Source organism: Culex quinquefasciatus, chromosome 1 (assembly GCF_015732765.1).
Source record: "Culex quinquefasciatus strain JHB chromosome 1, VPISU_Cqui_1.0_pri_paternal, whole genome shotgun sequence".
NCBI lineage: Eukaryota > Metazoa > Arthropoda > Insecta > Diptera > Culicidae > Culex > Culex quinquefasciatus.
Window position 1 is genome coordinate 98,760,347 of NC_051861.1, and position 12,003 is coordinate 98,772,349.

The 12,003-nt window shown below is 46.9% G+C and overlaps 1 protein-coding gene across 1 annotated transcript; it reads right to left on the reverse strand.

The window, feature by feature from the left end:
- Nucleotides 1-6,262: 6,262 nt before the first annotated feature.
- LOC119770761 lies at nt 6,263-11,539 on the reverse strand. Its single transcript, XM_038266235.1, has one exon. The coding sequence runs from the start codon at nt 11,537-11,539 to the stop codon at nt 6,263-6,265; it is 5,277 nt and encodes a 1,758-aa protein (XP_038122163.1).
- Nucleotides 11,540-12,003: the final 464 nt, after the last annotated feature.

Below are 12,003 nucleotides of genomic sequence, written 5' to 3' on the forward strand. Positions count from 1 at the left end.
CATTTCATGGCCAAAATAATGACCCCGAAGAAATTAGACAAAATTATCCCAAAGATCGAAACATATTTAACAAAAGAAAAAATAATAGCAGATTGTGTTATGGACACTTAGAAACTTTTCCATTTGTGCGATTTATGGTAATTTTATTTCTAAGTCAGTATACCAAACGAATAACAAATTTGGTTATTGGGAGGGTTATTGAAATGTATAACATTTCCTCTTATTAGCGTGTTATTAAACATTTTCAATATAATATCACTTCAATACCAAATTTTGCTATTTTACCAGAAACTGTTATTAATTTTTCTTTTTGAAGTTGAACTTCAGGATAAAATAATAACACTTTTTGTTATTTTAACAGGATTTGTTATTGAAATATTATTAATTTTGTTATTACCGTCTGCCCGGGATGAACCAATGACTTCTTAGGTCTTAGCTTCTTTGGTTATAGGGAGCCCTTTTCAAAAGTTAGTCTTGAGTTTGAAGTTTCTTTAATTTTTGTTTCGGAAATATGAAAGAAAAAATCAAGTTTGTTTAAATGCTTGGCAACGATTTTATCAATATAATAAAAATATCACGATTTTATTTCTTTGTCTTATTTTTGATTGTTGAGCTTTTGTATGACCTCGTAACTACTCTAAAGCAGCGATTCTCAACGGGGGTACCGGGCCTACTTGATTTACATGGTAGGGGGTACCAGCCTAGAAGAAGGTTGAGAATCGCTGCTCTAAAGTATTTTAAAATTTTTAGTCCAAGATGGCGGCCAAAATGACGGTAATGAAATGTTGAATAAAGTTCATTTTTCAATTAAAATAATGTATAAAAATGCGGAAGTCACATTCTACTGTTAACATTTTTTTTCTAAAAGAGTATCCCAAGTAACATTTTTTTCCAGGAGTTCTACAAGAGCTCTTCAAGATAGCTACAGCATAGCAGTTTGGACCGTGATAGGATAAAATTCTCTTCAAAACTTCTTCAGGAGTTTGGAAGAGTACTTGAAGAGAGTTTTACATCCTACCGCGGTCCAAACTGCTATGCTGTAGCTATCTTGAAGAGCTCTTGTAGAACTCCTGGAAAAAAATGTTCTTGGGTAACAATCCATCAAATATTCCGTTCTCAAGATACAGTTTCTAGAATATTTAGATACCATTTTTGTATGAACTGCTGTGCCCAAGTAACATTTTTTTGCAAGAGCTCTACAAGAGCTCTTCAAGATAGCTACAGCATAGCAGTTTGGACCGCGGTAGGATAAAATTCTCTTCAAAACTTCTTCAGGAGCTTGGAAGAGTACTTGAAGAGAGTTTTATCCTACCGCGGTCCAAACTGCTATGCTGTAGCTATCTTGAAGAGCTCTTGTAGAACTCCTGGAAAATTTTTTTACTTGGGTGAGCAAATGTGTATGGAAACTTGTAAAAAACGAGCCAATGACGAAAATGGCGTGCCACCAGGAATCATTAGCAAAAGTTATTTTTTTTGTAATTTAGGGTTTAATTCGCAGGAAAAATTCTCATGAAAGCTGTAAAAAAAACCAGCATAGTTTACCATAATCCCCCTCGCAGTGTTTGCTGTAAACAAGCCCCTCAAAAGCTCAACCGCAAGTTTGCCCCCTCAAAACCACGAGGACCACGAAAGTGAGTGACTTTTTGGGATGGACATTTTATGCACACACAGAAAGGGACATCAGGCCGAAAACTGGTGGCGGCGGCCGTCGTTCCAAGCGGCACATAGATGGAACTCCATACAACCTGTTAGCTCAAAAAGTGGGACGATTGTTCAGTTCTGTCACTGGTATAGTGGAAATTTGTCCACGCTTGTCACAGCCTACTCAGCATCAACAACTGTAAAATTTGAATCTATTATACCTCTTGCAAATTGACAGATCAAAACACGTATACCACTTGTTTGTTGACAGAAGCTTAGATTACAGCGATCAATCGTACAGAAATATCTGGAGCAACACGAGAAAAGGGTGGATAAGCATTTTAATAGCTGGAACTATTTCGCAAATTCCGAGCCAACAGTTAACTTTTTCTCAAAACTCGATGTGTAAAACAATAGCTCGCTTTCCCAGCTACCTTCTAACGCTGCGGGTTTTGTTAAATAGTGAAATGTTATCTCGGAATTTGCAAAATAGCTCTAGCTCTCAAAATGCTTATGTGCCCTTTTCAAATGTTGCTCCAGAATATAAAGTTGGAAAATCATGAGAGTATTAGTAAAACTCGCACAAAAGTACCATGCGTAATTCAAGCATTCATTCATTAAATGAAGGAGTTTATGCTGCTTTGGTGACGCGATTTCTTTTCTAATGCTTCAATTTGTATGCTCTTCCTCAACAATTAAAGCTCTCCCTCGTGATTCACTGATAGACGATGGGTTAATGACGTCGTTGATTTGAAAATTGAGAGGGACAGATTTTAGAGCTGCGAATCCCCTCCTCTTCCCATATGTTTGTTCGATGTCAAAGAATTCAAGCCATGCACTACCTAAATACCTGTTTGCAATCGAATAAAAAGATGAGCCATGATATCTGAAAATGCAGTTTTTAATGCACAGTTTTTCCGGCATTTTTGAGCAGGAAAAGTTAAAGAATCGCAAAAACAAACGGCCAACATGAGAGGCAAAACGAAAATTCAAATCATGGAGTGCTGCGATTTTGTTTACTTGAGGCAATGTTTCAGTATACCAGTTTTGATCGGACGAGGGGTCAATGCATATTTCATGTAGCCGGTGCATGATTAAATAAAATTATCAACGAAGATTTAACTTAAAACATTAGAAGCATGATTTAAAAAAATTATCGAAAAAGGATAAAATTTGGAATATAAGAAAACTAGCTAGAAAATTAAAATTTGGAGTGAGAAATAATTAAAATGTAAGTCCTATCAGTCAAAACGGGTCGTTTTTGTCGCTAGAGAATGTGTCATATGCATGTAGCAGAAAATTATGAAAAATATCTCGAATAATATTATGAACAACAATCGAACAAATGATATTCTGCGCTACTATAAGCGTTCTTAAGAGATTGGGCACAGAAAAAGAAAATAGAATTAGAATAAAATTGTGATCAACAAATGGGACCAGATTAAAATAAAATAAGGATTACTCACTATCTACATCTACTGACAATAATTATTAGAATCTACAGAACAACGACAACATCAAGGGATGTGTACTGCCGTTCTACGCATTATTGTCCCATGTCAGTTTTGGACGATTTTGACTTTATGATATTTTTAAGTTTAGTTTGAATAACACCAAATAACACCAAGTCTGTTGGTCCCATCGTAACACTTCTACGCATAATTGTCCCACCAAGTATGTTCTTACGCGGAATCATTAGTTTTATTAAGCATTATTTCTTGTTTACCTGTTGTATAGCGATTCTCTTGCTTTGTTTTTGAATACCCCTGACTCAAGGCGGTTCTAAAAACACCCAAAAAGCAAAAAATGAAAATTTGGTTTATTGGACCTTTTCAAAAACTCCAGAAATAAGGGTGATAAAATGCTAACTGGGGTGATTAGGGACACACAGGGCGAAAAGGAACCCACGGGACAATTATGCGTAGAAACACAGAAATTCGTCGAAAAATTTCAATCGCGTTTTTTTCAGTTGCCCTTTTTTGAACATGGGACAGTTATGCGTAGAACGGCAGTGTATGTGTGTGAGAAATTGTCCAAGGCATTGTGCACATTGAAATCAATAATCGTAATCGGCTATGACATTATTTGGCTGGCCGAAAACATTGTTTTCAAATGAGGCAAGTTTTGTAAAAAGAGTTCTGTTGAAAATGCTGTTTAAGTTTAACTGCACGCCGAATTACTGCTAAGTCAACATTATGTTCTCGATGGAAATAAATGCTGTTATCATAATTAAAAATAAAATTCGAAATATTCTAATTACATGCACTATGGACGACCCGTCGATGCAAAAGTGTCATAAAAACTTGTCGAAAAGTTGGAGCTCTCCACCGCTAGAGGCAGCACCGTGCATATCCTCGTTTTTGAACCTGAAGTTCCACGGATGTGCAAGCGGCCTTTACGACGGGGGAAGATAATGCTGATGTCTATGAATATGAATGGGGTTAGGCCTGTAACATGGCTGGTAGCATAAAAAAAAGAACCAACCAGCCAACCAACAAGACAGCAAGAAGTCCAAAAAAGCCATTTCCATCCGTCTCCTCGAACCAAGGCGCTTGAGCTTTCAAGCTGTGGACCGGGAAAAACTGCGTGAAAGCATTTTCCTCCTGCTGATCATTATCATATTTTACTCTATTATCTTGTTCCCATTTCTAGACCTTTTTCGGGTTCTCTTCTTCTTTTGCATTGGTGACTTAGTCCTAGTCAGTTGAGTCAGTCAGTCAGTCAGAAAGGACGAGAGACTGCTCGTGCCATTCGGCTGAGCAGAGAAACATAAACAATTTATCAGCCGTGCTGAATTGAAGGATTTATGCGATACCGTAGCATAATGGATGGTCTCACGTCACGGGTGGGAGTTCGTGAAACGTGGAACGAGGTGTGTGTTGTTCAGGATTTAGCGTTATTAGCATTAGTATTGGTGGATCCAGATTCGTTGACTGTGTTATAAATTGGCGAATTAGTGGTTGAACGAGGCAAACGATGTTGTTTGGGCATTCAAGGTTGAAGTAAAACAATACTCGAGACATAATTTACCTAAATCAACAACTCGAACATTTTTAGATAACATGCGTTCACTATGTGGTTTTGGTTTTGGTTTTGGTTTTGGTTTTGGTTTTGGTTTTGGTTTTGGTTTTGGTTTTGGTTTTGGTTTTGGTTTTGGTTTTGGTTTTGGTTTTGGTTTTGGTTTTGGTTTGGTTTTGGTTTTGTTTGGTTTTGTTTTGGTTTTGTTTTGGTTTGGTTTTGGTTTTGGTTTTGTTTTGGTTTTGTTTTGGTTTTGGTTTTGGTTTTGTTTTGTTTTGGTTTTGGTTTTGGTTTTGGTTTTGTTTTGGTTTTGTTTTGGTCATTTTGTTTTGGTTTTGGTTTTGGTTTTGTTTTTGGTTTTGGTTTTTTTGGTTTTGGTTTTATTCTATTTTGGTTTTGGTTTTGGTTTCTATTCTATTCTTTTGGTTTTGGTTTGGTTTTCATTGGTTCTGGTTCTGGTTTGGTTTTGGTTTTGGTTTTATTTTATTTGGTTTTGGTTCATTGGTTTTGGTTTTGGTTTTTATTTTGGTTCTATTCTTTTGGTTTTATTCTTTTGGTTCTATTTGTTTTGGTTTTGGTTTGGTTTCATTCTATTTCTTTTGGTTTTGGTTTTATTCTGGTTCATTGGTATTCTCATTGGTATTTTATTCTGGTTTTGGTTTGGTTTTGGTTTTGTTTTGGTTTTCATTGGTATTTTTTCTTTTCTTTTGGTTTCTATTCCATTGGTTTTGGTTTTATTTTGGTTTTGGTTCTATTTGGTCATTGGTTTCTATTCTGGTTTTGGTTCTATTCTATTCTGGTTCTATTTTGGTTTTCATTCTATTTTATTCTATTTGGTTTTATCTCTATTTCTTTTGGTTTTGGTTTGGTTTTGGTTTTGGTTTTGGTTTTGTTTTGGTTTGGTTTGGTTTTGGTTTTGGTTTTGGTTTTGGTTTTGGTTTGGTTTTGGTTTGGTTTTGGTTTTGGTTTTGGTTTTGGTTTTTGTTTTGGTTTTGGTTTTATTGGTTTTGGTTTGGTTTTGTTTGGTTTTGGTTTTGTTTTGGTTTTGGTTTTGTTTTGGTTTTGTTTTGGTTTTGGTTTTGGTTTGGTTTTGGTTTTGGTTTTGGTTTTGGTTTTGGTTTTGGTTTTGGTTTTGGTTTTGGTTTTGGTTTTGGTTTTGGTTTTGGTTTTGGTTTTGGTTTTGGTTTTGGTTTTGGTTTTGGTTTTGGTTTTGGTTTTGGTTTTGGTTTTGGTTTTGGTTTTTGTTCGGGCCACAGACTGGCCCCACGAAAAAACGGCGGAATTGGGTTTCCGAAAAGATGGTGGACTTGAACTGGCAGTGGGCGTTGGAAAGAAACCTACACACGCGGTTCTAATACTAATCACTAACTTTATTTTAGTTTAACAAGCGATTTAGAACTGCTTTCAACGACTGGTGGCGCGAGACTGGTCCCGAGCCAAGTTGCTGCTTCTCAAACTCTCGGTTTCGCGCGTTTCTCTCCTTCCTCTTCCGTCGCCGATCGCAGCAACGGTTGCGTTTTTCCTTACAGGGTGGTTCGTCGATCTAAGCAAACTGGCTGCGGTGACAGCAAGTGTTGCCAATTTACTGCCAGACGTTGAAGACTCAACATCCTCCCCCCGGGCTGGGGGCAGACCCAGCAGGAGTAGGTTCGTTGTCCAGGATCGGGAGGATGGCCAGCTTGGTGATTGGCCGCCGAACCGTAGTGCCGCCGACTCTCACGTCAGCAGTTCGGACGAGGCCATCGGGCCCCGGGTAGGTGTTCGTTACGACTCCCAGTTTCCACTGCAGCGGCGCCGCTTCCTTGTCCTCCAGTAGAACCACCATTCCCGGACGGACGTTTGGTTTCTCTTTCAGGTTCTTTCCCCTTGGCTGCAAACTGGTGAGATATTCGTTCTTCCAGACCTTCCAGAAGTGCTCTCGAAGACGTTGAAGATGCTGCCACTTGGACAGCCGGTTCGTCGGGATTTCATCGTAGGTTGGCTCAGGAATGGCCGTGAGCGGCCGCGCGATCAGGAAATGTCCCGGCGTCAGGATCTCCGGATCCGAGGGGTCGGACGACATCGCGAACAGCGGCCGGGAGTTGAGCACGGCTTCAACCTCGGCCAGCACGGTGGCGTACTGCTCAAAGGTGAGTTGAGCATTTTTCAAAATCCGCTTGAGGTGATATTTGGTGCTTTTTACAGCCGCCTCCCAAAGCCCCCCGAAGTTCGGTGCACCGGGAGGGATGAACGACCAAGCAATCTCCTTTGGCTGGCAGTACGTTTCGATCTGGTCGTTGAAGGCACGCTGCTTGAACAGGAGGTACAGCTCGTGCAGCTCGGTCTTGGCCCCCTTGAAATTTGTGCCGTTATCGGAGTGGATCTGTCTAGGCACGCCGCGTCGGCTGACGAAACGTTGGAGAGCGGCCAAGAACGCTTCTGTCGTCAGATCGGACACGAGCTCCAGGTGTACCGCCTTTGTCGTCATACACACGAAGACCGCAATGTACGCCTTGACCATCTGCGGCTTCCGGAGTCCAACTTTCACGAAGACGGGTCCAGCGTAGTCCACGCCGACCTCCTCGAACGGAAACGCTTGCGACACCCGGCTGGACGGCAGCATCCCCATCAGCTGACTCGAGTTGCGCGGCTTCACGTGAAAGCAGGTCACACAACGTCTCGTGACGTTCCGGACTGTCGACCGTCCGTCGAGCAGCCAGAATTGCCTTCTCAAGATGGCAAGCAAGGCCGACGGCCCCGCGTGCAGGTGCTCCTCGTGGTAAGCTCGGATGATCAAGTCCGTGACCCGATGCTTCGGTAGAATCAGCTGGTGTTTCGTCCCGAACGGCAGCTCCGATTGCTGCAGTCTACCTCCTACTCGCAGAAGGCCGTTGTCCAAGAAAGGTACCAGACACTGGAGCTTTCCGGCCGAATCGTTCTCGGCCACCTGCTGTATCTCCTTGGACAGCACGTCGTGCTGCACCACCTTCACGATCAAGTTAAGCGCCGCCCGCAGCTCCGGAATGGACGGGTGGCGTCGGTGAACTCGGTCCGCCGGGTTCTTTTGCTTGCAGTTGTTCACAAAGCGCACGACGTACGCCATCACGCGCTGCAGCTTCCGGAAAGAACTGCACGTCTCGAAGATTGGCAGCTCGTTGGAGTTGAAGGCAAGCATCGCGACCATTTTGACCTTCCTCAATTCAGGCAGTTCTTCATCTGGCACTTCTCTTGCAGGTTCGACGGGGTACACGACGGGTGCCATGTATGACGGTCCTTCCCACCACTTCTTGCACTTCATCAACGGAGCCGGGAACATTCCGCGCGAGATCAGGTCGGCCGGGTTGTCCTTGGTGCGGACGTAGTTCCAGATGAAACCGGCCGTTTCTTGGAGGATTTCTGCGACGCGGTTGCGCACGAAAGTTTGGAGCAGATCTAGTGATTTTTTGAGCCAGGCCAGCACCACCTGACTGTCCGACCAAAGCACCACAGCGCGGAACGGAAGCTTGAGCGCAGCGATGACCTTGACCACCAACCGCGACAGCAGTCTGCAGCCGAGCAGTTCCAGACGGTGGATGTCGAGCTGCTTGTTGGGTGCCACTTTGGATTTGCTGCAGAGCAGCCGCATCTCGGTCTTTTCGTTCGGTAGAAGGCTTCGGATGTAGATCGCCGCACCGTATGCCAGCTTCGAGGCGTCGCTGTAGCCGTGGAGCTCAAGGCCGACGCTGCCGGCGCCGATTACGTACCGAGGGATACGAATTTCCCGCACGTCCGGTAGTGCGGTTTGAAACTGCTGCCACGTGGTGCCCAGTTCTCCGTTGAGAAGCACGTCCCACGTCAGGCCTTCGTTCCACACCTTCTGCATCAGCATCTTGGCCATGATGATGACTGGCGACAGGAGTCCCAGGAGGTCGAAGAACTTCCCAATCTCGGAAAGTACACGCCGCTTGGTGGCCTCGGCGTCGGATTGAGTTGCGGTGAACCGGAAATCATCATCTCCAGGACACCAGTACAGTCCCAGAGCCTTGACCACGCCACCGGATAGCCCGTCCAGGTCGATCAGCTTCTCCCGGTCACTTTCTGGAATCTGGTCCATCACTGCCGGCGTGTTCGAGCTCCACTTGTGGATGGGGAATCCACCACGACCTAGCAAGCCTTGAAGTTGTCGCAAACATTCGATCGCCTCCTCGGGTGTGTCAGCACCTGCCAATATGTCATCGACGTAGCAGGCGTTGCGAACGATGCTGGCTGCCAACGGGAAATTTTCACCCTCGTCTTCACACAGTTGGACCAGACACCTCGTCGCGAGAAAAGGAGCCGCCGCTGTCCCGTAAGTCACGGTTGTGAGTTCAAGGACCTGGACGAAGTCGGACGGATCGTTCCTCCAGAAGATCCGCTGGTAGCTGGTGTCAGCTGAAGCGACTCGGATTTGGCGGTACATCTTTGAGATGTCCGCGGTGAAGACGACAGGGTGTTTGCGGAAGGCCAACAGAATCGAGAAGAGATCGTTTTGAACGTTTCCCCCGATCTGCAGCGCGTCGTTCAGGGAGGTGGCAGAGGGAGACATCTTGGCCGAGGCATCGAAAACTACCCTCAACTTGGTCGTTGAGCTCGAGGGGCGGAGAATGGCATGGTGGGGCAAGTAGTAGCGGCCAAGTTTCGGTGAGTCAACAGTTTCGTCAACCGTTTTGCAGTGCCCCAGGGATTGGTATTCTTGGATGAACTCACCGTATTGTTTCCGCAGGTCCGGGTCTCGGTTGAGTCGCTTCTCCAGCGACAAGAAACGCCGCAGGGCGAGGCTGCGGTTGTCATCGAGTCTGGCGACGACGGGGCGGAACGGCAAGCGAACCTCGTACCGACCGGTAGGGTCCCGCTTGTGGGTTGAGCGGAAAAAGGTCTCGCAATCTTCCTGTTCGGTGGTGATAGGCGTAACAGATTCGATCTCTTCGACCTGCCAGAAGCGTTGAATCGCCTCGCTGATGTCCTCCAGCGTTGCGGTGTGGCTATACTGTGGACCAGGGACGGTGTCCCCGACCTCTCCTGCGACGACCCAGCCCAGGTAGGTCTCGCGTAGATCCGGCAGGTTGTTCCCCAGCTCAATGTGTCCACTTTTCAGGAGCCGGAAGAACATGGCCACTCCGAGCAGCAAGTCGATGCGGTCCGGAGTCTGGAAGTCGGGATCGGCCAGCTGGATACACTCAGGAATCGGCCAGTCAGCGATGTTTACCGGCGACGACGGAATCAGTCCAGTCACCTTAGGCACGATCAGGCACTCAACGTTCACCGCGAAGCTGTTGTACCGGGACTGGAGCTCGACTGTGACCGCTTCCCTGGCGTACGTCTTCACGGCGCCGATGCCGCAAATTGGGACGGTTGTAGCCACTCTCTGTATGTTGATGCGTTTTGCCATGGACTCCGAAATAAAGTTGACCTGCGAACCGTTGTCCAGCAGGACTCGGCACGGCACAGGTCGGTTCTGGGTGTCGCTCAGGTGGACCACCGCCGTCAGGAGCATGACGGTTTTCGTCGTCTGGGTGTGGTTGCACGTCGCCTCGGTCGTCAGCGGCGCCTGTTGGCCAGCGGGTTGGACCACTGGCGCCGGGTTCTTTGGTGGGGCAGCACTCTGCTGCGGTGTGGACTTCGGCACGGGTTCAGCCTTCGCTTCATCGTGCAGCAGGGAATGGTGGCGTTGTTGGCACTTGCCACACGAGTTCTTCGACGAGCACCTCTTCCAGCTGTGGCCACTGCGCAAACAGTTGAAGCACAGGTTCTTGTTCCGGACCTTCTCTCTGCGCTGGGCCACCGTTAGGCCAGTGAGGTTGGCGCATCGGAAGGTGAGGTGGCCTTCTCCGCAGACTCCACACTGGAACTCCGGTTGGGCCGGAGTGGTCGCCGCGTTGGCCCTCTGGAACGGCTGCTTGCCAGTCGATGGTTTGGAACTTGTTCGTGGCTGCTGCTTCTTGATGGAGTCGGAACTGGTCTCGCACCGTTCAAGAACCGAGATACGATCTTTGAGCGTTTTGATCATGTCCTCGTACTTGGGCAGTTCACCTCTCGCGACTGTAGACTCCCAGATCTTCTTGGTGGTGTCGTCTAGGGCGTGGCCCAGGAGATAGACGACAATCTGCTCCGACACGCCGGTGAACGCTTGGCCGAGGTACTTCAGGTTCTCGACGTTCCCAACGACGGAATCCACCAAAGCCCGAAGTTCCAGGTGGCCCTCGCAGGCCAGCTTCTGCACACTCAGTAGACCTCCGATGTGAAGGTCTACCATCCGGCGCTTGTCCTCGTAGTGATCCGTCAGCTGCTTCCAGGCATGGGCGTAGTTCCCATCCTGGATGGTCTTGGCGTCGATAAACCCGGCCGCGTCGCCGACCAAAGCCTTCTCGAGGTGGTACAGCTTCATGCGCGCCGACTCGTTCGTCTTGTCCACGACGTCGACGAACATCACCTTGAACTTCTCCCAGTTCTCGTACTTCCCATCGAAGGATGGGAAAACACGTGGAAGAGGTTGCTGGATCACGATGGGCCGGTCGTGTCGTTCAACGAGGGCGGACGATGCAGCTGGAGCGGCACCGGCGTTCCAACCTCCGAGCGTCATGGCCAGTTGGTCGAACAAGGCCTCGAACTCCACGACCACCTTCTTGTGGTCGTTCCGCTTCTTCGGATCAGCCCTGTAGATGCGTTCCTTGATGGCGGCGAACTCGGCGAAGCACGTGTCCAACCTCCATCGGTGAACCTTCGCAGCGGCCTCAGTGCGTTCCTCGACGAGAGTCGCGTCGATTGTTGCCTTCAGCCGATCAATCACCTCCGTCTGCTCTTCCCGGAGGAAAACCAGGTTCTCCAGGTCTTCTTCCTCCTCGCCTTCCTTTTTGAGCGGTGTGCGTGGTATTTTGGGGCCCATTTTTTGTCACTTTTGCACACTTTTGAGGTTAGTAACAGCACGTGGTACTTTCACTTTGTTCTTTCGTGTTTGTTTCACTTTTTTCCACGCTGGGTGGCACTTTTTGTTCTTCCGCAGTCGGTCTGAGGCCGGTTTGCCTCCCCCGATGGTTCCACGGAACGGTTCGTGTGCCAAGGCCGGTTTGCCTTGCACTAACACTCGCGGCGGAAGCCGGTTTGCACCCCGCGAATGTTCTTTTGTTTTCACGCGGAAGCCGGTTTGCTTCCCGTGACACTCGGTAACTGTTCGCGCTGAGGCCGGTTTGCCTCCTCACTTCACCAGTTTTCTTTCCAGCGTCCACGCCGGGGTCCAATCTGGGTTGAAGGACCAATGTTCGGGCCACAGACTGGCCCCACGAAAAAACGGCGGAATTGGGTTTCCGAAAAGATGGTGGACTTGAACTGGCAGTGGGCGTTGGAAAGAAA

Coding starts and splice junctions, on each gene's coding strand:
- LOC119770761 (XM_038266235.1), bottom strand. CDS start 11,539: ATGGGCCCCAAAATACCACGCACACCGCTCAAAAAGGAAGGCGAGGAG.